Source organism: Melopsittacus undulatus, chromosome 5, assembly GCF_012275295.1.
Source record: "Melopsittacus undulatus isolate bMelUnd1 chromosome 5, bMelUnd1.mat.Z, whole genome shotgun sequence".
In the NCBI taxonomy this organism is placed as follows: Eukaryota; Metazoa; Chordata; class Aves; order Psittaciformes; family Psittaculidae; genus Melopsittacus; species Melopsittacus undulatus.
The window spans coordinates 18,781,957-18,804,844 of record NC_047531.1 but is presented as its reverse complement, the minus strand read 5'-3'; the positions used below and the strand labels follow the sequence as shown (position 1 = coordinate 18,804,844).

The window sequence follows — 22,888 nt, the reverse complement described above, 5'->3', positions numbered from 1 at the left end:
TACCAAGTCCTGATACCCATCTGTCAGAAACTCATGCTTAGTCTGGTCTTCTCCATCCAACTGTTGATAAAAGACAGCAAATCTCTCAATAGTCGTGTCATACACAACCCGAGGTCTTTCCCATGTAACGAGAAGACTGGTATAATTCTTTGGATCAGATTGAACATTTTCAGGTTCTGAGCTGCAAACTGGAAGAAAGAGGAAAGAATATGCTATTTTTTAAATTGTACAAGTGACTTTACTGGGATCTCGAGTTACCTCCAGAGAAAATCAGTGCAAGTCTTTCAGGTGCCTCACCTTTAGTTTTTGACTAAAATACTCGAGATGCTATACACTATAAACAGAGCCAGTATTTAAACACTAGATTTTCAAAAGCAAGTTAATTTGAGGATTACGTCATTGTTGCCATTCCCCCCCCCCCATACCATATTTTGTGAAATACTAATATCCAGTTCACAAGAAATAGAATGTAAACCACAAAACATATTCATATACATGTCCTGGGGATGAAAACTATCCATTATTATGTCCTTATGGGTCTAACAGAATCATAGAGTCATAAAATCACAGAATCAACTAGATTGGAAAAGACCTTTACAACACGTCCAACCTTTACCCCAGGACTGCTAAGTTCACCACTAAATCATATCACTGAGGGCCACATCTACATGGTTTTTGAACACTTCCATTGATGGTGATTCTAACACTTCCCTGGGCAGCCTCCTCCAATGCCTCACCATCCTTTCAGTGAAGATTTTTTTCCTAATATCCAGTCTAAACCTCCCCTGGTGCAGCTTGAGGCTGTTACCTCTTGTCCTGTCACTTAGATAGGTTTTTAAAGGTTAAAGGTAAACCTATCACACTTGAGTTTTCTCTCAAGGATGTCTGAATCTTTTTATAGTACCAAAAGAGAAACAAAAGGCAAACAGGAGAAGCAGATGTGTCATAAAAGGGGAACATTTAGCAGTGCTGAGCAAAGCCTATGCTTCTATTTCTCCTGTCAACACATTAATCAACTGTCAGACAGAAGCTATCACTGTTATCTGGTATGTGTCTAGTTAATGCATTCTTCCTTCAGTAAAAATGATGAAGCTAGCAGGTAGTGATTTCATGTTATTATACTATATTAAGGCACCATCTAGACATAGGCTGAAAATGTCTGAGCAGATGGTTGTAGTCCTGGGCCCGGCTCATGCACCTTCTTTGTGAGCCTGGAACTTGCACTTCTGGCCAGGCAGCTGCTCTTGCATGTGTTTCAGACTCTCCTCTCTGCCAGGCTTTTTCATCTCATTCAAGCAAGATCCATCTTTCAATACTTTTCTAGACATACAGATATATTGATTACCAGTGTGCTAGAAATTTACTCAGACTCTGACATTTGTTTTTTAAATTGCCCGAGGACCTGTATGTGGTTTAAAAATAACATACAAGGTCAAATGTATATCAAACTGTATGAAAAAAATACATTAGCAGAAAATGTAAATTATTTAGCTGAAGCTCATTGAAAAATGACCAGTAAGTTGTGATATATGAAAAACATTATATAGAGCTGCAGCATTCATGGCTTGTTTGGATTTGGACTGAGACCCTATTCTCCCTCCCCTACTCTTACCATCATCTCTGTTGGTGGGAGAACTGTGTCCTAAGACCCAGCACTGAAGAATGGAGATGGCTGTCAAAAGTGTTCCTAACTTTTGGTTCCTAATTTGAGAGTAGTGTAACTCGATTTGTTCTGATGTCTCAGAATGAGGGCCAGGGATCCCTGGCATAAAACCCTCTTTTTATCTTTTTGAGACTGCATGTTTTTTTTTAATTTTGGTTGAAATGGTCAGAGTGGCTGTCTGTGCTTGCCCTGGCTTTTGGAAAGTTCCTTTCTTATGGACAGAATTTCCTTTCATATGTACTGAAAAGGCATCCTATTCAGTCTATTGCTCCATTTACTACCTTATTTCTACTGCTTTATTTAATCTATTACACTTCTCAAAATCACTGATCAAAGTACATGAAGTTTACTTTGAATCATTCAACAATTTAATTAAATCTTGCATATTACAATGTTTAGATGAAAATATTTTTATTACAAAGCTTTTAGCTTTACTTTGGCACCAGTAGTTATTTCATTATTCCCTATTTGGAATAAATGAAGAAACGTACTTTTCAAAACTCAGAATTTGTTTAAACCAAACTCTGAGTACCTAGGAAAAGAAAGCAAAAAACCCTATCTAGCTAATTAACAAAACAAGTGTAGAATCTCTGGAGTTCTTTTAAAGGAAGCAAACATCATGATACTACAGCACTTTTAGTTGACAATACTGCATTTTGAAAGAAAGGAGAAAAAATGCTTTCCATTAACTTTGCAATATTCCACTTGAACACAGGAGGGCACTGAAACCCCTCAAGAAAATATTCTGAAAAACAATTCATAGAATCACAGGATGGTTTATCTTGGAAGGGACCTTAAAGACCATCTACTTCTAACCCCCCCTGCCGTTGGCAGGGGGACACCTTCCACTAGACCAGGTTGCACTAAGCCCCGTCCAACCTGGCCTTGAACACTGTCAGGATGGGGCAGTCACAGCTTCTCTGGGCACCCTGTGCCAGGTCCTCACCACCCTCACAGGAAAATTCTTCCCAATATCTAAACTAAATCTGCCCTCTCTCAGTCTAAAGCCAATGTCTTCCATTCTGCATGCTGGTGGGCAGGTTTGAGCAGCGCTGGTCTGAGCTGAAATGGAAAATAATCAGTGTTTCTTTTTGTGTGTGTGTGAGCTACTGGTAGGAGCAGTGTCACTATATGTAACTTTGTTGAATCCTGTAGCTTGCCTTGAATCTCCTGTGCTATATATCCAACATAGCATTTAATTAATTACACGGAATTCTCTGAATTGACATAAAGGAAGAGCAAATTAAAACAAAACAAACAAAACCAAATCAAACCTAGTTGTGTACATTCCATGGCATTACTAAAACTTGTCGTTCTACTCCACTTTCACCAGATGGCAACAGGAAATCATTAGACCAGGCAGTTCTCAATTCTGAGCCTTAAGGCAGATGACGGACTCTGGTTTATTTATTTATTTGTTTGTTTGTTTTAAATGAATCTAAATGCTCTTCAGCTTTTTTTTTTTTAAGGTGTTTAAAATAACTCTCCAGTTTTTCACAGTATAAGTACAAAGCTTCTCACTATTTCAAACTCTACTGTCCTTTTTTCTCCCTTTTTCATCTGTGAGTGAATTTGGTTATGAAATCTCTGAGTGTATTCAGACCAAGTGAGCAGTATTATAAAGCTTTTAAAGGTAAAAGAGTGGTGATTCTAGTATTATTTCTTTCAGTTTTCCTCTTTTCATTACCAGATGTTTCTTCCAACTATATCTATATATATATATTTTTTTTTTCCCCCTATAAAAAGGTGTCTTCCCTTTTTGTTTTCCTTTGATTCTTGGTCCTGTTCATCTCAGCAGTGACCAACAATATTCCTACATGACAGACATCTGCATATTCTTTCACCTCAATTCCTTCACAGGCGTTTGTCTCTTGCCCTTCTTCTGGATGCCTCTTCATCAGTCATTCTAACTGTGCTGTTTCCTTTCTTTTCCTGCCAGTCTCAGTAACACAGAAGTATTTTGCTTCTGACTTTTCCCATTTTTCCTCCCTAGAGACTGGGAAAAGCAAGGACATCACATAACAACTTACCTAATTAAAGACTTCTGCTCTGATACTGACTTTTAGAAAATCTGGGCAAGGAGACCACAAGAAAGGTAGTTATTGAGTCTGTTACTAATCCAAAATTAGAGATATTCAACTGGATTACAGGTTTCAAGTAGGAAAATACTATTCACAGGAAGATATAGACCTATCCAAGCCCCTGCTGGGCATGAATTCTGGTCTCTGTTTGCACCAGAGATACTAGTTTTGCATATCTTATCATGATAATGTACCTGTATTTGCTTATTCTTCTATGGAATAAAATGCTACCTGTGTAATTTAGAAGTTCTTAATCTAAACTGAATCGCATCATTAGGCAGCACCAGGGTACATTAGAGTAATAATTTAAAAAAACCACCTAGACTTAATTTTTTTTACAAAAAGACTTTTCTAAGCTGCCCAAATTTGCCTTACTCAGATATATATTTAAAAAAAAAACCCTGGATTTATACATCTATCAGTTTGAAACAGTTGGAATAAAACTACATATAGTTTTGAGGCAGCACTGGATAACTCAGGGTATTTTTTTTCACATCTGTTGCTTTCTTCTACTTTTAGTTGAATATGGGTTTGAGATTTTTATCTTTTAAATCCAATTTTCACTTGTGGAAGCTGTGAAAACACTTCATTTGCATTAAGACATTCAAGGGCTTTTCAGCTCCCTGCCAGTGTGTGGTAAAAAGTAGTTTGTCAGTATTCCCAGCCTTTCTTTATGATGGAGGTGGAGCAGCAAAGTACGGGTGAGGGTTTGACCTTGGATGGCCACCACGTGCCCACCTAGCCACTTTCTCAGTCTCCCTCCTCAGCAGGATGGGAGATGAAAGAAAAATGATGGAAATGCCCCTGGGTTAAGATTTCTCAGTTATCTACTTGAGTATAAGCCAGTCTAGTAATTCCTCTTGCATTGTCTAAAGGGATTTCAAAGATTGCTTTTTTTCTGTTGACTACAAGAGTTTTGGAATACTGAACATGAAATGCATAAGCCTATTTATTCTTGAGGACGTGGGCATTCATGTTACAGTTTTTGTATCTCAACTTTTAAGTTCAATGATTCCCAGGACTTTTAATTTACCTTTTCTTAAAACAGAGGTGAAAATATAAATGCTCCTCAAATGCTCTATACTAAACAAATCCTATAATTGCATTCATGTGTTTATATATTAATGTGTGTACATAAATATGTATATTATGTATGTACATGTCATCTTATTGCATTTACATAGTACACACAAATATCAGCAGAATGTGAAATATATACACGTAGACTTGAAATTTTCATGATCATTTCTGTCCCTCCTTGTTTATGGCCAAACCAGATTTTTTAACCTACACTCCTTCAGGTATCAGCACATGGAGTGGACAGAAGGAAGCAAGAACCTGTCTTAAATAGTATTAGTCAGTTTTATTTCTTGCAAATCTCTATGGAAATCTAGATTAGGATAGCACAGCTGAAAGTAGCTTCGTTCTACTGCATGGACAAGAGCCAAGGCCAAGGTCATGGCTGTATTGCAACCACCTGGGAGGCAAGTGAATTGCAGGTGGCAGAAGTCCCAGTCTCTGCTTTCAAAGGTGTTCTGCCTATGACATTTCCTCACTGTAGATTGACTCCTAGTTACTAAGGACTGAGAAGATTAATTTCCTACTGACACATGGACATAAGTGGTCTCTCTCCCAGGGAACTTCATTAAACAGGACTTGGGGAATCACGATCTTTCTTTAAGTCAGGCCAAATCAACAATGTCTTTTGTAAGTCTATTCGAAAACAGAAATATATTTAATTGTGTCAATTTGCTCAATTGTTGCAGCTCAATTCCATACTCTTCCAAACTTCAAAATTTCAAGTTCTACTTAGTACCTGAACAAAGAAACCCTGCCATAACAGCTATTTCTTGGCTTTGACCAATGCAAACCAATTCACATCCTGAGCACACATCCGAGGGGGTTGTGACAAGCTGAGGCCAAAGCAGAAATGTCATGGACTGGTTATAGAAATGAGGCAGCAAAGTTATCCTGTGAAGCAGTGTGGCGAAACAGAGTCATGTACTTGTGCAGTGGACTCAGCCCTCCAGCAGTTCTGAATGATGAATGTCCGCTAGCTTGCATGGAAGTCTTATACATCATATTATTCCATTGGGAAAAAACATACCTACCCAACTAATGTGAATTAAAACGAAGCCACACTTCTTTCTCATCCAGAGACAACTACACCACATGCTTCACTCATTTGTTTTATGTCTGATTAAGCACAATGCAACTGAGTTTAGGAATCTACAGGTATCCCCACCTGAGTAGCAACATAATCCCCACAAATAGACATTTACTGTTTATTCCTCTATGCTTGTAAGTATAGAAATCATTGACTTCCATATTTAGTGCTAAATCTTGTTTCCCATTACAGAATGTATTGCTTTGGCCATATAACTTTCAGAAACCTCCCTGAGGTTTTAGGTAAAACAGAAAACAGAATCTGGCTTCTGGGATTCTCTCCATTTCTTGTTTTCTCAGCAGACTACGTGAAATTAGTTCAGTAACCTCACTTCAGCCTTTGCTGGAACATTACACAACAAAGAACCAAAAGGGTTTGTAAAACAAAATCCTCTTGCAGCCCCTGAAAAGGCAGCTTTGTTTAAGTCTGAAACATTTAAAGGGCAGACCAAGAAAGTTTGAACTGACGTGATCTTCACTGAACATTTGGTCAAGACAAGCATTTAATTTTCCACTCCATTTAATCTGACATGTTTTATGATTGCTATTTTTTTTCTCTGAAGTGATAGATTTATGAGTAATAATACAGTGTGCTACTTTTTACACAATTTAAAATGAGTACATTCATGCTAGTGATGATTTTTTTTATTGATAATTGTCTTTCAACCTGGGGAGAGGAATGACTGCTCAGTAAATACCTGCTTCATGAATTTCTTCTTGTCCAGTGTAAGACGAAAACACTTGCCCAAAGAATTTATACTGCTGTTCTCGAAAGTTGTTTTGCAGGTAGTCCATCAGCATAACATAACCAGACTGCTGCATTGTAAGGACTTCACAAAACACAGCTAACTAGAAGAGGCAAGGGAAAAAAAAGAAGTCAAAAGTCATAACAAACTAAACGGACACTGTTAACAGGGAAAAGCCCTGGGGAAACAGATGGTGGGTAAAGTCTCCCAGCTGAGCTCTCCTGGGTAGCACTGAACTTTTGTTCCTCTGTACCAGCAGTATATCTAATGCTTTACTCCACCTGTGTTTCTCAATCACTTTACTATTGGAGCTATGCTTTGCCCAGAACCACCATTTAGCTGGGGGAATATGGGAAGAGCATTTTGCACTCATCTTTGTCTGGGATATGTAAGTCCAGACAGCCTGCAGAATTAGGAAGGGTGCTCTTACTCCCTTCTAAGGCAAGAAGTGATTCAGAATCTAGTCGTGAACTAAAAAAGAGAAAAGATAACACAGTGGAGTAATAGATATACTTTCTAATTTAACATCTGCATGAAAAATTTGTAAGTAGATAGAAGAAAATCTTGGTTGTTGGGCTAGCAAAGAATGTCATGGGCTTTTACCATATACATAGCAACTGCTTTACCATATACATAGTAACTTTGCTATTATGTACTATTGTTTAATTGGAATACATTAAGCAGATTACCTGGTTTTCAGAAATACTTATGGTATCTTTAAACACAATCCATTCAACGGTTTCAAAGCAGGGAGGAGTTGACAAAGACCCATTGTACGTATAGTATTTGTCTGTTGCATTCGGCAAGAGGTTCAGCAAAATAAATGGTTCTAAGGCAGCCTGTTTTCCTGGAAAAAATTATAGTCATATAGTTAAAATACTGCATTAAAAGTATTTTATGAATTTATGAATAGGAATGTATTTTAGAATATATTCATATACATATATGAATGTATTTTAGGAATGAATAAATAAACTCTCCAAAAGAATTACCATTATAGAAACATGCTAATTTTGAGGCCATTCAAAATTTGATAGCCAGAGAGACTAGCATAAAAATAAATTGCTGAGCTTTTTCTTTGTAGTTTGAATATTATCCCAAAACAACTTTATTTACTTGGGAAGTTGTGATGAGTTACTCCAGTAATAAGTACAGTAATCAGTATGCTGGTTCATGACAATTTGTTCAAGTTTACTCATAAATGTCAAAGATGTCAGGTCACTGTCTCACATATGAACTTCAAAGAAAAAAATACATTAAATCTCTGTTTTTGATCTCATGACACAGCTTCAAACTCTCACTGAGTTTGTTCAAATTGTTGTGTTTCTCACAGGATCTTAACCTCTGCAGAAAATCATTGCTGTCATGTTAGATCTGAAAGTTGTGTTACTCTTGACACCAGAAGCAGAATTTCTATGGATCAGGGGATTTAAAAATACAGTGAAAAACTGTAACAGCTCTAACACAAAGCAGAGAAGGATGCAAAGAGCTCCTCCAGGAGAGTATGAACATTCTGTTTATCATCCTGTGAAAACAGTGTCACGTCTTTCAGGTCAGCAGTTTACCTGGTACCTTGTCAGTTGGGAGCACGCATGAGGATTGCTCGGAGTCCATCTACAGAAACCTAAATTCATGCTGGTACGGCAGTAGGGTCCAGCAACAGAAACTGGCAAAAATGGTACCAACTGGCAGATTTTTCCAGGCTGTGACAATTATCAATTTTGTAACAATTATCTGCCTTACTGTCTGCTGCATCCAAAATAATACTTAGCTTTTATGTCTTGAAATAACATAGATCCTCATGCACCTTATTTCGGTGCAAAGTTACTGATTTTAAATTTCTCTCCATTTGAGTATTCACTTATGAATACCTAATGAATTTTCAGACTGTGTTAACTTGTGGTTTTACACATATTACTTTTTGAGCCCTGTACAGATTTGTGACCTATCTTTATCTTCATAATTCCTTACAAATATGGTGAGAGCAGCAAATTAAATTAACAGTTTACTATAAATCAGTGATGCCTTTCTTTCCACTGAGGTAAGATTTAAGAGCTGGCTCTTTCTCATGTGTCACAAAAGGGGAACATTTGGCAGTGCTGAGCAAAGCCTATCCTATTTCTTCTGTAAACTTGTTAATCAATCTTCAGAAAGAAGTCATCATTGCTGTCTGGTAAATGTCTAGTTAACACATTCTTCCTTCAGTAAAATGAATGGCCAGTACATTTGACAGAGATATCTTGGGGACACGAAACTTCTCATTTACAGTAAGAATCTTGCCACTTGGATTTTAATATGATTAACAGCCTAGATTCTAAAATCAAACACCTACAAAGAATGATGAGAAACAGGACTGTTCCTCTGCAGAGCTTGAGAACTCATCAATTAGGATTCAAATAAGCACAATACAGATATGACTAAAAAGAACAAATCATGCACATCACAGACAAGGACAGATCATGTGCTATTCACCTCTCTTCAGGAGGAACAATTTGATTTAGTAATGACCTGAATTTTCAGAGCTCATTTACATTTTGTTCAAGAAAATGATATTCTACTCATTGTTGAAGTGCCATGTAGTGGCTGTATCTTGAATCTTGCTGCTGATAGTTTTACAGCTCCTTCCAAGGATGTAGAACAGTGTCTGCATTGATCCATTACTCATTCTCCTTTGTATTTCATACAAGATGGCACACAAAGATAATGAATCTTAACTGCTTTGTATTTCTCTTTCCTCTGCCTTTGTGATTTATGAAAGTTGCTTCCTTTTACATTTGAGAATGGTGTTTGTATTTTACAGAAAATCAGTCTTGATTTTAGAGCCATAATTTTGAAAGCTTTTAAAATAGTGGGCTGGTAACTTTTCACACTTTCAACCTATCTATATTAAGGGCCTTTAAAATCTCAAGCACCACTGCATATAGGAAAACTGACACAAAGTTAGCTATTTACTTAAGGTCATGATGTTAGCTATGATGTATGAAAATACCCGACAGCGCTCATTCATGTTTATTCTTCTGTGAAGCTGCTATGAAACTGATTTAGAAACAGAGCCCAGATCTCCTCATGCACCAGCCAGTATCAACATTTGGTTTGAATAATGATACTACAAATATAATAAAATTAGATTATTTCAGATTTACATAGGGGTAAGCACAAAAAACAGTAATCGCAGCTGAATCTACTGAATACTGATATTCAGACAGCCTTGCAGCCTTATCTAAGACACATCTTGAATGGCTACAACTAGGTTATTTAGTTTCCAATCACCTATAAAAGTACAGAAATATATGAGTAAGAAAATTCATACAGTGAATCAGACATTACTTTTGATTTAGTGTTTAAAGAGTTGCAAATTCATGATGCTATTTCTTCATCATAATGGACTTGTGCAAAGCTTTTGACACTGTCTCACACAACATCCTTGTCTCTAAATTGGAGAGACATCAATTTGATAGGTGGACCACTCAGTGGATAAAGAACCAGCTGGATGGACGCACACAAAGAGCTGAGGTCAATGTCTCAGTGTCCAACAGGAGACCAGTAATGAATGGTGACACTCAGGGATTGGTGTTGGGACCAGTCTTGTTCAACATCTTTATCGGTGACATGGACAGTGGGATTGAGTGTGCCCTCAGCAAGTTTGCCGATGACACCAAGCTGTGTGGTTCTGTTGATAAGCTAGAGGGAAAGAATGCCATCCAGAGGGACCTTGACACGCTTGTGAGGTGGGCTGATGCCAACCTCATGAAGTTTAACCATGCCAAGTGCAAGGTCCTACACCTGGGTCAGAGCAATCCCAGTCACAGCTGCAGGTTGGGCAGAGAAGAGATTCAGAGAAGCCCTGTGGAGAAGGACTTGGGGGTGTTGGTCAATGAGAAAATGAACATGAGCTGGTTTCAGTGCGTGCTCGCAGCCCAGAAAGCCAACTGTATCCTGGGCTGCATCAAATGAGTGTGACCAGCAGGTCAAAGGAGGTGATCCTGCCTCTCTACTCTGCTCTTGTGAGACCTCACTTGGAGTATTGTGTGCAGTCCTGGTGTCCTCAACATAAAAAGGACATGGAACTGTTAGAACACATCCAGAGGAGGCCACGAGGATGATCAGGGGACTGGAGCATCTCCTGTATGAAGACAGGCTGAGAAAGTTGGAGCTGTTCAGCCTGGAGAAGGCTGCGTGGAGACCTCATAGCAGCCTTCCAGTGTCTGAAGGTGGCCTACAGGGGTGCTGGTGAGGGACTCTTCATTAGGGACTGCAGTGATAGGACAAGGGGTAATGAGTTCAAACTTAAACAGGGGAAGTTTAGACTGGATATAAGGAAGAAGTTCTTTACTGTGAGTGTGGTGCGGCCCTGGAATGTGTTTCCCAGGGAAGTTGTGAATGCTCCATCCCTGGTGGTGTTCAAGGCGAGGCTGGACAGAGCCTTAGCTGACCTGGGTTAGTGGGAGGAGTCCCTGCCTATGGCAGGGGGGTTGGAACTGAATGATCTTAAGGTCCTTTCCACCCCCAACTATTCTATGATTCTATGATTTACACTTCTGTTGTTAGAAATGCTCTGTCTTGGGGAACAGATCGTAGAATCACAGACTATCTTGTGTTGGAAGGGACCCAGAAGGACCATAAGCTCCTCACAGGACTACCCTAAACTAAACCATATGACTAAGAGTGTTATCCTAACTAAGATGCTCCTCGAACTCTGACAGTCTTGGTACCATGACCACTTCCCTTGGAAGCCTGTTCTGACTGGTCACCCTCTCAATGAAGAATCTTTTCCTAATGTCCAATCTGAACTTCCCCCAACACAGCTTTATTACATTTCCCTGTGTCATATCTCTGGGCCTCAAAGAGAGGATATCAGCACCTCCCCCTCCATTGCCTCTCTTGGGGAAGCTGTAAACTCCTATGAGGTCTTCCCTCAGCCTTCTCTTCTGCAAGCTGAACAAACAAAGTGGCTTCAACTGCTCTTCATTAAGTCTTGTCCTCAAGACCTTCCACCATCTTGGTCACCCTCCTCTGGACATACTCTTAACAATTTGATGTCTTTCTTATATTGAGGCATGAAAACTCCACATAGTACTCGAGGTGGGGCCATGTGAATGCAGTGTAGAGTGGGACACTCACCTCCCTTGATCAGCTGGCTATGGAGTGTTTGATACACCCTAGGACACAGCTGGCCCTATTGGCTGCCAGGACACACTGTTGGCTCATATTCAACTTACTATCAACCCTATGTCGCTTTCCATGCAGTTGCCCTCCAGTCTCTCATCCTCCAGTTTGCACATGTAATGAGGATTACCCTGTATCGGGAGCAGAAACTGGCACTTATTCATGTTAAATTTCACACAGTTAGCGATTGGTCTATCCAGATGACTTTTATTGTTTCTAACAAAACAGACATAGCTGAGCTCTAGAGAACCATGCTCCCCAATGCCTTCAGAGGTTTCATAAAATTACCCTGAAAGAGGATTTAGTCTATTCAGTAATCAATACAACACGGAGACAGACTTACCGAAACGACTAACACTATCTACACCATTAATGATTGGGTTATAATCCAGATTATCTTCTAGACCAATCTGTTAAAAAAAAAGAAATTGCATTTTTTTAACAGTACAGGCTTCATGAAAAAAAATTGAAAGTTGCATTTTATCACCAAAATTATAGAGAAATTAAAGCAGAGCAAATGTATTTTGCCCAATTGTTTTTCTGTAAGAATAAATTAGAAAGATATATGCAAATTTCTAAGTCAGTGATCAGACACTGGAACCGGTTCAATTCAGTTTGAACATGTGCCGTGTTTCAAAGCTTTTTTAATGACACAAAGATATACTTTGTTTACCTCAAACAAAATCGATAAAGCTCTTAACTTTCCATTTCCTTTAACTGCCTCTTCGAAATTTGTAAACTCTTCTGCATCATAGCAGTAGATTTGCATCTGCAAATACAAATATATTCAAATGTTATGTATGGAAAAGTAATGAAAAATATTCAATGTGGTTATTTGTAGTCCCATTTTGAGAAAAAATGTCCAAGCAATACATTTAATTACAAACATATGTCTATTTTTTAACTATCTCTCATGAGTTATCTCAAGATACAGAATGGAATTCATCTGCTGTTAGCTGTCTAACAATAACTTCTGAAAAACTACTAAGTATGCAGGAGTTAGTTACCCTTTCAAGGAACACAGTTCTCTCCATAGATAATGTAGTAAACTGAGACAACCTGCTGATAATGGACATCTAACCTAAAGAACTGAGGTGAGATGAATCTTATGGTAAAATCTGAATCACTGGTAAAATGTGAATAATAAGGCAAGATGTCCTACCAATATGTCTTGCAAGAAGTGTAGAGAAGTATTGCCCATAAACGATTATCAGGTGTTTTGTATCCCCATTTGTCTGCTGTTGTGGGCACTGGGTTTTGTTGCACCACTTCCTCTCTTCAGATGCAGTAGGGAAATCTTCTCTAATGCCAGGTAACCAACACGAATGGGGGAGTGTCCTGCTCCTACTCTCCTACTAGGTTTTTGTGTGAAGATAATGGAAGAGAATATTCCCCTAGATGCCTTGGCAGGACAGGTGGAGTGTGAGTGGGAATTTTTAAATGGGTAATGAGCAAAACCAAATGACACTGCCCAGGGAAAGTTCCTGGCTCACAGCTCTCCATGGAGCCATGGACAACCTAGGCTCTATTGCTTTGGTCTGACATAGAAGTCCAAAGGGCTCAGAGTGAGGAGCAGCACAATCACCTAGCATAACCTTATCTTTTTAAGTGGAAAGTGATCACAACATCACGTTAAGGATTGAAAGTGTGGTCTGCAGAGTGCCCCCATGGATCTCAGTGAGAGCTTCTCCCCTCCTCCACTCAATTCCCATGCTGCTGCAGGCTATTCTGCCAAACCACCCAGTGGTACAGAAGTCTGGGTGCCTGCTAATGCTCCCACATAGTGGCTCCTGGCATGCTGTTGTCAGTTCTTTCCAGCCCAGCGACACAGGTCATGCTTTACCCTGGTAATGCTCAGCAGCTCCCATGGGCAATCAGCAAAGCCCCAGTTTTGAAAAGTTCATTTATAATCTAGACAACTGACTGCTGTGGAATATGATGGGACAGACTTGTAGAAGCTTAACTGTTAGTGGGAGCTTGAACGCTGTCAGAATAGAAGACCCAAATTCTAATGTCATCTTAGATGACATATGTGAAAACACCATTTAGACATTCTTAACATGCCACAGAATAACGCCTTATGCCGCTCTTCTAAAGTGCATCATTTAAATAATTTTAATTTGGATTTAAGTGAATGATTATATTTGCAAATAGACATAATCAAGTGACAAAGCTATTTCATAAACAGTATTGCTTTTAGCAGAATGCAAATCTTCAAAATCATCAAAATCATCAAAATCTGTTTTTTACTTTACCTCAAGAGGAAATCTTTGTCCTTCTAAGCTATGTTCTGATCCATCTGATGACACGTTGCATTTTCCCCAGTGAAAAGTGATCTTGCTTGCTTTGAACACAGTGTCTAACCCACCTCCACTTACATAGTAATCATTTGTCAGGTTAATTTCCACTGAACAAAGAGAGAGAGAGAGGGAAGAAGGAGTGTCAATATAAAAGCCAACCAAGGCATCTATGACTCATATTTCAGTATTAGGTGCTAAAAGGTAAATAAGATAGGCTTATTTCCCTGTATTTCATAAGCAATTCGTCAGAAAACTGGTTATTTAAACAAAGTAAAAAGTGTAGCAATTCACTATTAGCATGGAGAAATAAATTTCATTTCATGTTGCAGTTCTCAGAATAGTCATCTAATGTAGTGCACTATTATATTGGTCTCTGGTTGACTGAAACTAGCCACAGAACTACACTAAAAAACTCAGAGAAAAGGCTTATCCACCAAGCTGTCAAAGAAAACAAATCCCTGAAATACACATCTTCCTGAAAGCAGCTTTGTTTGTAACAAAAAAGGAAAATCACCCTATCATAATTCTAGACACAAATCATGTGGCAACACAAGAAAAGAAAATTGTAGTTCCTAGAAAGACTGTCCTGTCTTTGATAACCCTTAGGTGTGGAACAGTCTCCCATGGAAGAAAGTCATGACAGGCATTCAAATGGAGATAGATGGACACATGCTCTAGCTGGGAGTGCTTGTCTTCTGGAGAGAATAAGCAGGGTGGAATAGACCAAAGCCCCATGTTTGGGTTTCCAGTGATAGTGAATTGTTTGACCTCTTGCTAGAGCATCATTAATGGAGTTCAGTTTCATTACACTCCTTTCCTCAAAACCTTGAAGACAATTTTAACTGCAGAGCTTAGCAGTTCCTTTTACAATACCTGAATTGTCATAGGTGATGAAGAGCTCGGTTCACTTTTATGGACTTTAAAATCTGTTTCCTTAGGGATCTCTTGAAAAGACACATACACTACTTATCTATCTCAGCTGGTAGGGCAAGAGGGAAGTAAGTGATTTGTGGAGTGGTATGTAGGAAGTAACATGACTGGGTCAAGAACAAAACCCAGGAATAATGCCACTAAAATAAGATGAAAACAAACCAATATAAAATCAAACAAAAAAGCTGATCTAGTGCTTCCACCAGAACTGGTAGAAGGTCAAAGACAGTTGTTAAGAGATTCCTTCCTCCACACCTATGCCCAAAACAAGAAACAATACTTTCAACAAGCAGCTTTCAGTTACTGCTATCCTAGATTTATAAGTGGTTGCAAAAAGATTTGTCTAATGATGTAAATGCCACCATAAGTTTGGTTTATGGCTGGGAGAAATAAGCACTTGTAGGCATAAATCACTTCTTTCTAAAATACATTTCTAAGATAGGTAAGACAAATTGGGACCATAAAAGTACTTATTTCTCTTCTTTGACTTAAGAAGAAGTCTAAGTGAGTAATTGAGACAGAAGTGTCTACATCATAGGTGTTTATGCGCAGGTTAGATGAATTCCATCCTGAGTTTTTTGAAAGCACAACTCATCCATTAAGTGCTTCCAGATGAGCAGACAATTTATTCATACTTTTAAAAAATCATTTTTGTATACTTGTCACAGATTCTAGCAGTGTAGTAACCATTATCATTATTTCGAAGCAAATGCTAAATTAATGTTTAGCTTCAATGCAGTGCCTGTGATGGGAGAATAGTAATGATGTGATTGCTTTGGCTCTATCTGTCTGTGCACATAATTATTTGTGTGATTTCTCTATTATGTTTGGCTATTGTCATCACCTGTTGTGGTTTGTTTTTTTTTTTTAGTTTTATATACAAATTCAGAACACACCATGTAAGGGAATGTGAAATGAAAATGTTGAATTAAAAGTTCTTGGTTGATTGTCTATCCTACACCACTTTTCTGACCTCATTTAACTCCATGAAATCTGACATTTTACCTGTTTTGCCAGTGTTGCGAATGAAAGTATCTTCCAAAGTTTCCTTTTCCCATCCATGGAATTTAAGTTTCTTCAGATTCACATTTACTTGGGTAAGATCTTCATCTATATTAATAGGAGATTGTTTGGCACCATTACAGGCTGAATATTTCTTTCCCCAGTTCTTTTGGTTCAAAGTTCCTAAAAAACAAAGCATTTGGGGTAAATGCACTTAAAATCTGAACTAGTATCCACACAATTTTTAGTGTGGGACAGTTTAAATACAGTTTGAAATCTATAATAAGAGTACTTGCCTTTCTTTTGGGCCTCATCTGTAGCAATAGGCACACCTAGCATTGCATACTGCCTTCAGTAGTTAAGTCACCTTTTTGACCATTTTAGAAATCATACACACATGCTTATGAATCTTTAGGGAAAGCAGAAAACAACAAAACCCTCCTCACACACAGCTTACAGAAATTAAAAAAAAAAGGGAAAAGGGAAGCTTTCAGATGAAAGAAGCTGTCATTCAAGGAAACTTGGGAATTACTGCAAAACCCTCCTTTCCAAATAACTTTCCATCACATGAATGCCATTAATGTTAATTCTGCCCAATGAAGTCAGCAATCCAGTATAATTTTTGAGTAAATAAAAACAGTAAGATCTTTTAAAAAATCCTTACACAGAGGGGAAAAAAGTGAAATGGCTCTATCCTGAAAAAAGACAAAAGTCACTGATTAGATGCCTGGCTGTAGGGTCCAGTTTTGCCCATGTACTCCAGCCATGACCCTTTGCAGCCACCAGGCAAGAGGGGCCAGGAAGTCCTGCAGCCTCTTCAGAGCCCAGAGCCTCCATGGCCATTTCACTGTGGACAATTCATGCATAGACAACATGGACACACACTGCATCTTCTTCACCAAAGATCCGATTATTTTCCATAGGAAATGCTCAAGAACTCTACAGATAAGTGTGAGGAGTTAGCAGATGCTATGAGAAACTTTTGTTTATATAATATAATAATATAAATACTGCAGCACTCTGTGTATTTTTATGTGTTTCCATACATATAAATATTTTTTTCCTGATAGGGAATACTGGTAATGCTTCAAAAGGCTAATTAAAACCAAGAGTTAACTGCACAATCCTAAGAAAATGTAATTGCTTCAGCTAGCTTCCCACTTACTGGTAGTTCAGAGCTAATAGTAGTGCAACCAAAGCACACATTTTAATTCAGTTAGACATGTTGAAATGAGCCAGTGCTCATTTACAGGCCGCTGCACTATAGTGGAAGATTTGCTATATTGTACCATAGGCAAGGACAGCCCTTATATTGCACTTAGAAAACTCAAGAGAGGGGAGAAGAGATACAGCCAGTCTTGTAACCATGACAATAGACAGTAATACAAGATAGTCATCTGGATAGCTATGTACTGAAACAAACCTGAGCTAAATTATTCAACAAGTATCAAGTCCAGCAAGTTACCAATATCACTTTGCTGCATCAGACTTACTACATAAAAACTGTATGTATACTACGTATAAACCAATGTATAAACCAATTTACTTCTTGCAAACAGCAACAGGAGAAACTGCGTGGGACAAACAAACAAAAATGAATTTAAATCACAGGGTTATGAATCTCACTGTCCTGCAGTGGTGATTAGAGACCTGTAAAGAGCAAGCATTGGTCCCCTGGGAATCGCACACAGGGTAAGCTTACAGCTCCTAAAGTCATGCTTGTCCTGGACATCAGCTGTCAGTTACAGTTTATCACCTGTGAATATAATACTCTATTTTGATTTCTAATGTGCTTTTCATAAGAAAAGAGTGGCTAATATTCCACCTTCTCCTTCCAACTTTCATAGTTTCGTATTTTGTGGTTTTGTTATGAAGAATGTAAATTCTTCAGTTTGCCTCAGTGTGTAATAGAACAAATTACTAGCATGAAGCTAATGATAACAACAATAACCTTAGCTCATCCCAGAAGACAGTGTCATGCCAATCTGTTACAACATTTGGAACCAGGGCATGTGGACTTACATAGGATGATGGCTTAGGCACTATGGTGATGCTGTGGCCTGAACGACAAAAAAACAAAGTTTGCTCTTTCACTCTGGATGTGAAGCTTTTCCTAAGTATTGCCACAAAGAAATTAAAGAAATTTGAAGGCAAGATAAGCAACATTGTTTCCTTTCCAGGGATCCCCCATCCCTGGCAGTGTTTAAGGCCAGGTTGGATGGGGCTTTGAGCAACCTGGTCTAGTGGAAGGTGCCACTTTAAGGTCCCTTCCAACCCAAACTGCTGTATGAATCCATGATTCCTATCCCCCACAGATGCCTCACACCTATGAGATGAACTTTCTAAAAAGATTTGAAAATGTTTTGCCTTTTTACTGTGTAGAAACAAAGGCAATTCAGACAAGCAATTATAAAAAGTTTCTCTTTTCATAAAGAACTTCATTATTTACAACTTACTAAATTCTTACAGCATCTGTGAATCTTTATACCCCAAGGAAAGTTTTAGAATAGCGATTTTCATGTAATTACATACTGACATACACACACCAATAGTCATGGTAAGAAGCTGATCTGTGTATATTATGCATGAAAAAGATGCAAATACTGTTTCAGCTACAGTCTAGTTAACATGTCTGTCCTATGTGTTTGAATGTTACCTTGAAATCAACCAAGAATAAATGAAAAGTATTTCATGTCTGCAGAGGACAAGAGATAAGACTTCCAGCTATGACAAATTAACTGAATGCTCAAGTCAATGCTCCTGCTGGCAAATCTGAATATGTATTTGACAACTTTTAATCAGTTTTCTTCTTTGTGGTCCAGCAGCTGGTGTAGCTGAAAAAGCTACAAAAGCAAAGGACATCATTACTGCTTACAGTTGCAGAAGTACAAATGATCTCAGCACTGCGAAACACAGACAGTGTATAAGGTAAAAATGATATTAAGCATAGTAATGATGAACAAGATGTGTGTACATTTTACATTTCAAGAGGAAAATCACACTTTCATAACCAGTGAGTAGCTGTAGCAGTGATCCAAAGCAATGGAATGAGATGTGCGGGAAATCAGTGTCAGGCTCCAGGCTAGGGCAGGAACACAGGGAATTCCAGGAGGAACTGGAGTTCAGTCATGATGATCTACATTATATTTGAGCAGCAATATACATGCTTATGCATACATTCTGGAGCAGATATTGGTTGTGCCTACATTAGCAAGTGGTGCAGACCAACACGAGCAGATTTACAGTGTGAGGACCAGATGTCCATACCATATGTCTTTCAGAAGATTTTTACCTCAGCCTACCTCTGGTCCCATGCGCCGAACAACCATCAGCTTCTTAAGTGCATTAGGTAAGTCCCTGACGCACATCTCCTGTTTAGTATTAGTTGAGATGAACCTATGTCACACTCTGTGAGACAGGTCTACCTTGTGAACCAAAGCTTGGCAAGCGGGGTGCAGCCAGGATATTTGCTTCTGAAGTCCACTCCCAATCTGAGCTAAACTGTTAACGTAAATGCATCCAGTGTAGGTAGCAGCTGGTGAAACTGCTGCAGTTTACATGACTTGCAGAAAGACAAAGCACAAGTGAAAGAACCAAATGTTTTTAAACAAGAGCAGATTGTTTTGCTGTAGGAGTTATGATGGAAATCATAAATCAAAACCATGCCAGCCATTTTGAAAAATATTGTTGCAACTGAGCTTTGAAAATGAATTTCCTCAAACTGTGTTTTGGAAATGCGAGAAGAATAAAAATGTGCATGATGTATCTTCAAGAGTGCACTGAGGAAGCAATGTTTGTCAAAGCTGTCAGTGTAGAAGATATAACTGGCAATTCACAATGAATGAAAATCAGCCTCAACAAAAGATTATAAGTTAATGGAAGACTGCCTATACCATAACCTTTACCACTCTTGCCCAGGGCAGCATATCCAAAGAAAATTCTCCTACCTTTTCTATCTAAGAAATGCTCATACCTAACTCTGCTCCTCATCCTTACTCCCAATGACCACCCCTGCAACAAGTATCCTTTTCTCCTTTTGGCCTCCAGTTATACAGAATAATAAAATCATAGAATGGTTTGGGTTGGAAAGGACCTTAAGATCATCTAGTTCCAACACCCCACACTAGACAAGGTTGCTCAAGGCCCTGTCCAGCCTGGCCTTGAACACTAAGGGACAGAGCATTCACAGCCTCCTTAGGCAATCTATTCCAGTGCCTCACCACACTCACAGTAAAGGACTTCTTCCTTATGTCCAATCTAAACTTCCTCTATTTAAGTCTGAACATGTTACCCCTTGTCATATCACTACAGTCCCTGGTGAAGAATACCTCCCCAGCATCCTTACAGGCACCCTTCAGATACTGGAAGGCTGCAATGAGGTCTCCACGCAGCCTTCTCTTCTCCAGGCTGAACAGCACCAACTTTCTCACCCTGTCTTTATACAGGAGGTGCTCTAGTCCCCTGATCATCCTCGTGGCCCTCCTCTGCTGCTGTCCTTGGAAGACCTGGCCCACAAGGTCTTACTGTACTTCAATATTTTGTAAAAATACTTGAAAAAAAAGTATGTCAGACAACTCTGTGTGTCAGTATCCTTTGCAAGCAGAAAGGCTGAGCAGGGATGAAGACAAGATGTGAAACTGAGTGGGCTGTGGTCCTCCCAGCAGCTTACCAGGAAAGGGGTTTTTCACCAGCTTTTGCTTTCAAAATTATATATCTAGTTTTATAAATAGAGATTGGACACATAGAGAGGATGAAGGATATCCCTTCTCTGTGGGCTGCTAATAATGGATTTGCCTTATCAAATATGTTACTAACCACTTTGAAGTGCTAAATGATTTGAAGGGGGGTTTTGCAGAGCAAAATATTTTATCTCAGATACTAGAAATCAGAAATAAGGCCATGAAAAGATGTGGGTACTTGTACTGGGACAAAGATTAAATTTAGATGCCCAATCAATACTGCTCTGAATACCAAACTGTAGAGCTATTCTTCCCCCTCCCTTTTATTTCTGCCTCACTATTTAGACAGTGCATCCAAACTGGATGAACAGAAGAGACAGATATCAACAAACTTCAAAATACTTCATACCATTAATAGCTATGACATTTAGCTTATTACCAAAACTTGTACAATGCAATCTCTAATCTTCCAAGGCAGAAGTATTTCAATTCATGCTCTGCATGAGCGTGCCCCTGGCACAAAGAGGGAAGTACTGCCAATGTTAATCCTGTGAATGTTACCATAGCTTATATTACAAAAAACATGACATTGCATTTTAGGGAAACATTTTGGTTATAAAAAAAAAAAAGGTTTAAATTTCACATATTGCTGAGTAGAAGACAATGCTTCAGCTTCACCTTCATTGTGAGCATTTTTAGGGTTTGTGGCTTTTGCCTCCAAAAGCCCCAATTATCCCCACAGCCTGTTTATGGTTAGTGTGATAAAGTTTATAAAAATTCTTCAGATTGCAAAAATCCAGACTTTAATGGTGAAATTACCTGTCAGGACAGAGTCACAACTACAGAGAGGGAGTTTTGCCTTCCAGGTTTGACCTTAGCCAATTATAATGCCTGTTTCAGTGATTTAACTGTTTGTGGGTTTTCCAAGACTGGGTTGCTTGCCAATATCTAGGTCAAATATGAAATTATACTGGTTATGTTCAAGAGAGACAGCCCTCTGAGTAACTGGATGGCCACTCCAAAAAAAATTAATAGCATTTAAACCCTCAAAGTTCAACACTGATGAAGTAATTTGCTTCTCAATGAGCAGGAGCCAAATATATTTACCCCATGGACTTTTTGGCATGCATACAGGAACAGAGAAATGAATGCAATACATTACCTTACTGTTTGGTGCAATATTTCAAATAAAGCAAACAAAATCAACAAAAGAAACCTTAGTTCCTTTGCAACCAGATACATTCAGGCAAGCCAAACCTTCTAATCTATTATTCCGTTCAGTGCTTTATTTGTCATTTTTGTATGTATTAACACAACTACACTGAATTCTGTGTATTGTGTGTACGTGCACACAAAAAACCTATAGTATGCACAGACAAATATAGACTTTTCCTGAGAAGAATATTCTAAAAGATGGCACAGCAGTAACCTATCTTCAGCTGAACTCTGCTAAGTTAATCTTCTCTCTTCTGCATGTAAAAGATGCTAGACCACTTACCCCTTGTTAAAATCTAACATAGAAGATAAATCAGGAAAATTCTGATGAAACATTTTGTTATCTTGAGATTACTGGATCTTTCATCTTTTGTTTATTTATTCGAACATAAACTTTATGCTTGCTCCACATCTACAGTAACTCAGACATTGCTCTATAAAACAATCAAAAAGCAAGCGAGTGAGAAAAATATTTTTATGTATTTTTTTTACTGTATCCACACAGAAAAGCACCCCATCAGAGAGAATCATAGAATCAAAGAATAGTTAGGGTTGGAAAGGATCTTAAGATCATCTCGTTCCAGCCCCCCTGCCATGGGCAGGGACACCTCACACAACAGTTGTTGAGATACGATGGAAAACTGCAATCAGTATTATTAATACAGTGTCTGGTGATTTTTCTTCCTGGAAGTCAGTCTGATGATTCATAGTCAGAATAAGTGAATTACTGAGAAAAATGCGTAGGAGGATAAATGCCAATGCATAGCTTTCTTTCAGTATAGCAGCGGTTTGCTGTTCCTCTTCTTCTTTCATTCCCTGATAAATCTGGCCATTGAAGGCTAGATAGAAAATATATAACCAAACACTTCTATGTTAGAGAAAAACAGATTATCATTGATGCTCCATTTGCAGTGCACTCAATGAGATAGCTGTTTAGACT

The 22,888-nt window shown here is 38.5% G+C and overlaps 1 protein-coding gene across 4 annotated transcripts in view; it reads right to left on the bottom strand.

Annotated features, from left to right (window-relative positions):
- Positions 1–22,888, bottom strand: part of PTPRZ1 (protein tyrosine phosphatase receptor type Z1) — a 134,487-nt gene that overhangs the window by 49,640 nt on the left and 61,959 nt on the right. For all 4 annotated transcript variants that reach the window (XM_031046271.2, XM_031046272.2, XM_031046273.2 and 1 more), the window contains exons 3-9: positions 16,058–16,237; positions 14,078–14,229; positions 12,496–12,591; positions 12,166–12,232; positions 7,346–7,503; positions 6,609–6,759; positions 4–188 (exon numbers count right to left, since the gene is read on the bottom strand). In XM_031046271.2, the coding sequence (XP_030902131.2) occupies positions 4–188; positions 6,609–6,759; positions 7,346–7,503; positions 12,166–12,232; positions 12,496–12,591; positions 14,078–14,229; positions 16,058–16,237 (989 nt within the window). The remainder of the gene's footprint in view (positions 1–3; positions 189–6,608; positions 6,760–7,345; positions 7,504–12,165; positions 12,233–12,495; positions 12,592–14,077; positions 14,230–16,057; positions 16,238–22,888) is intronic.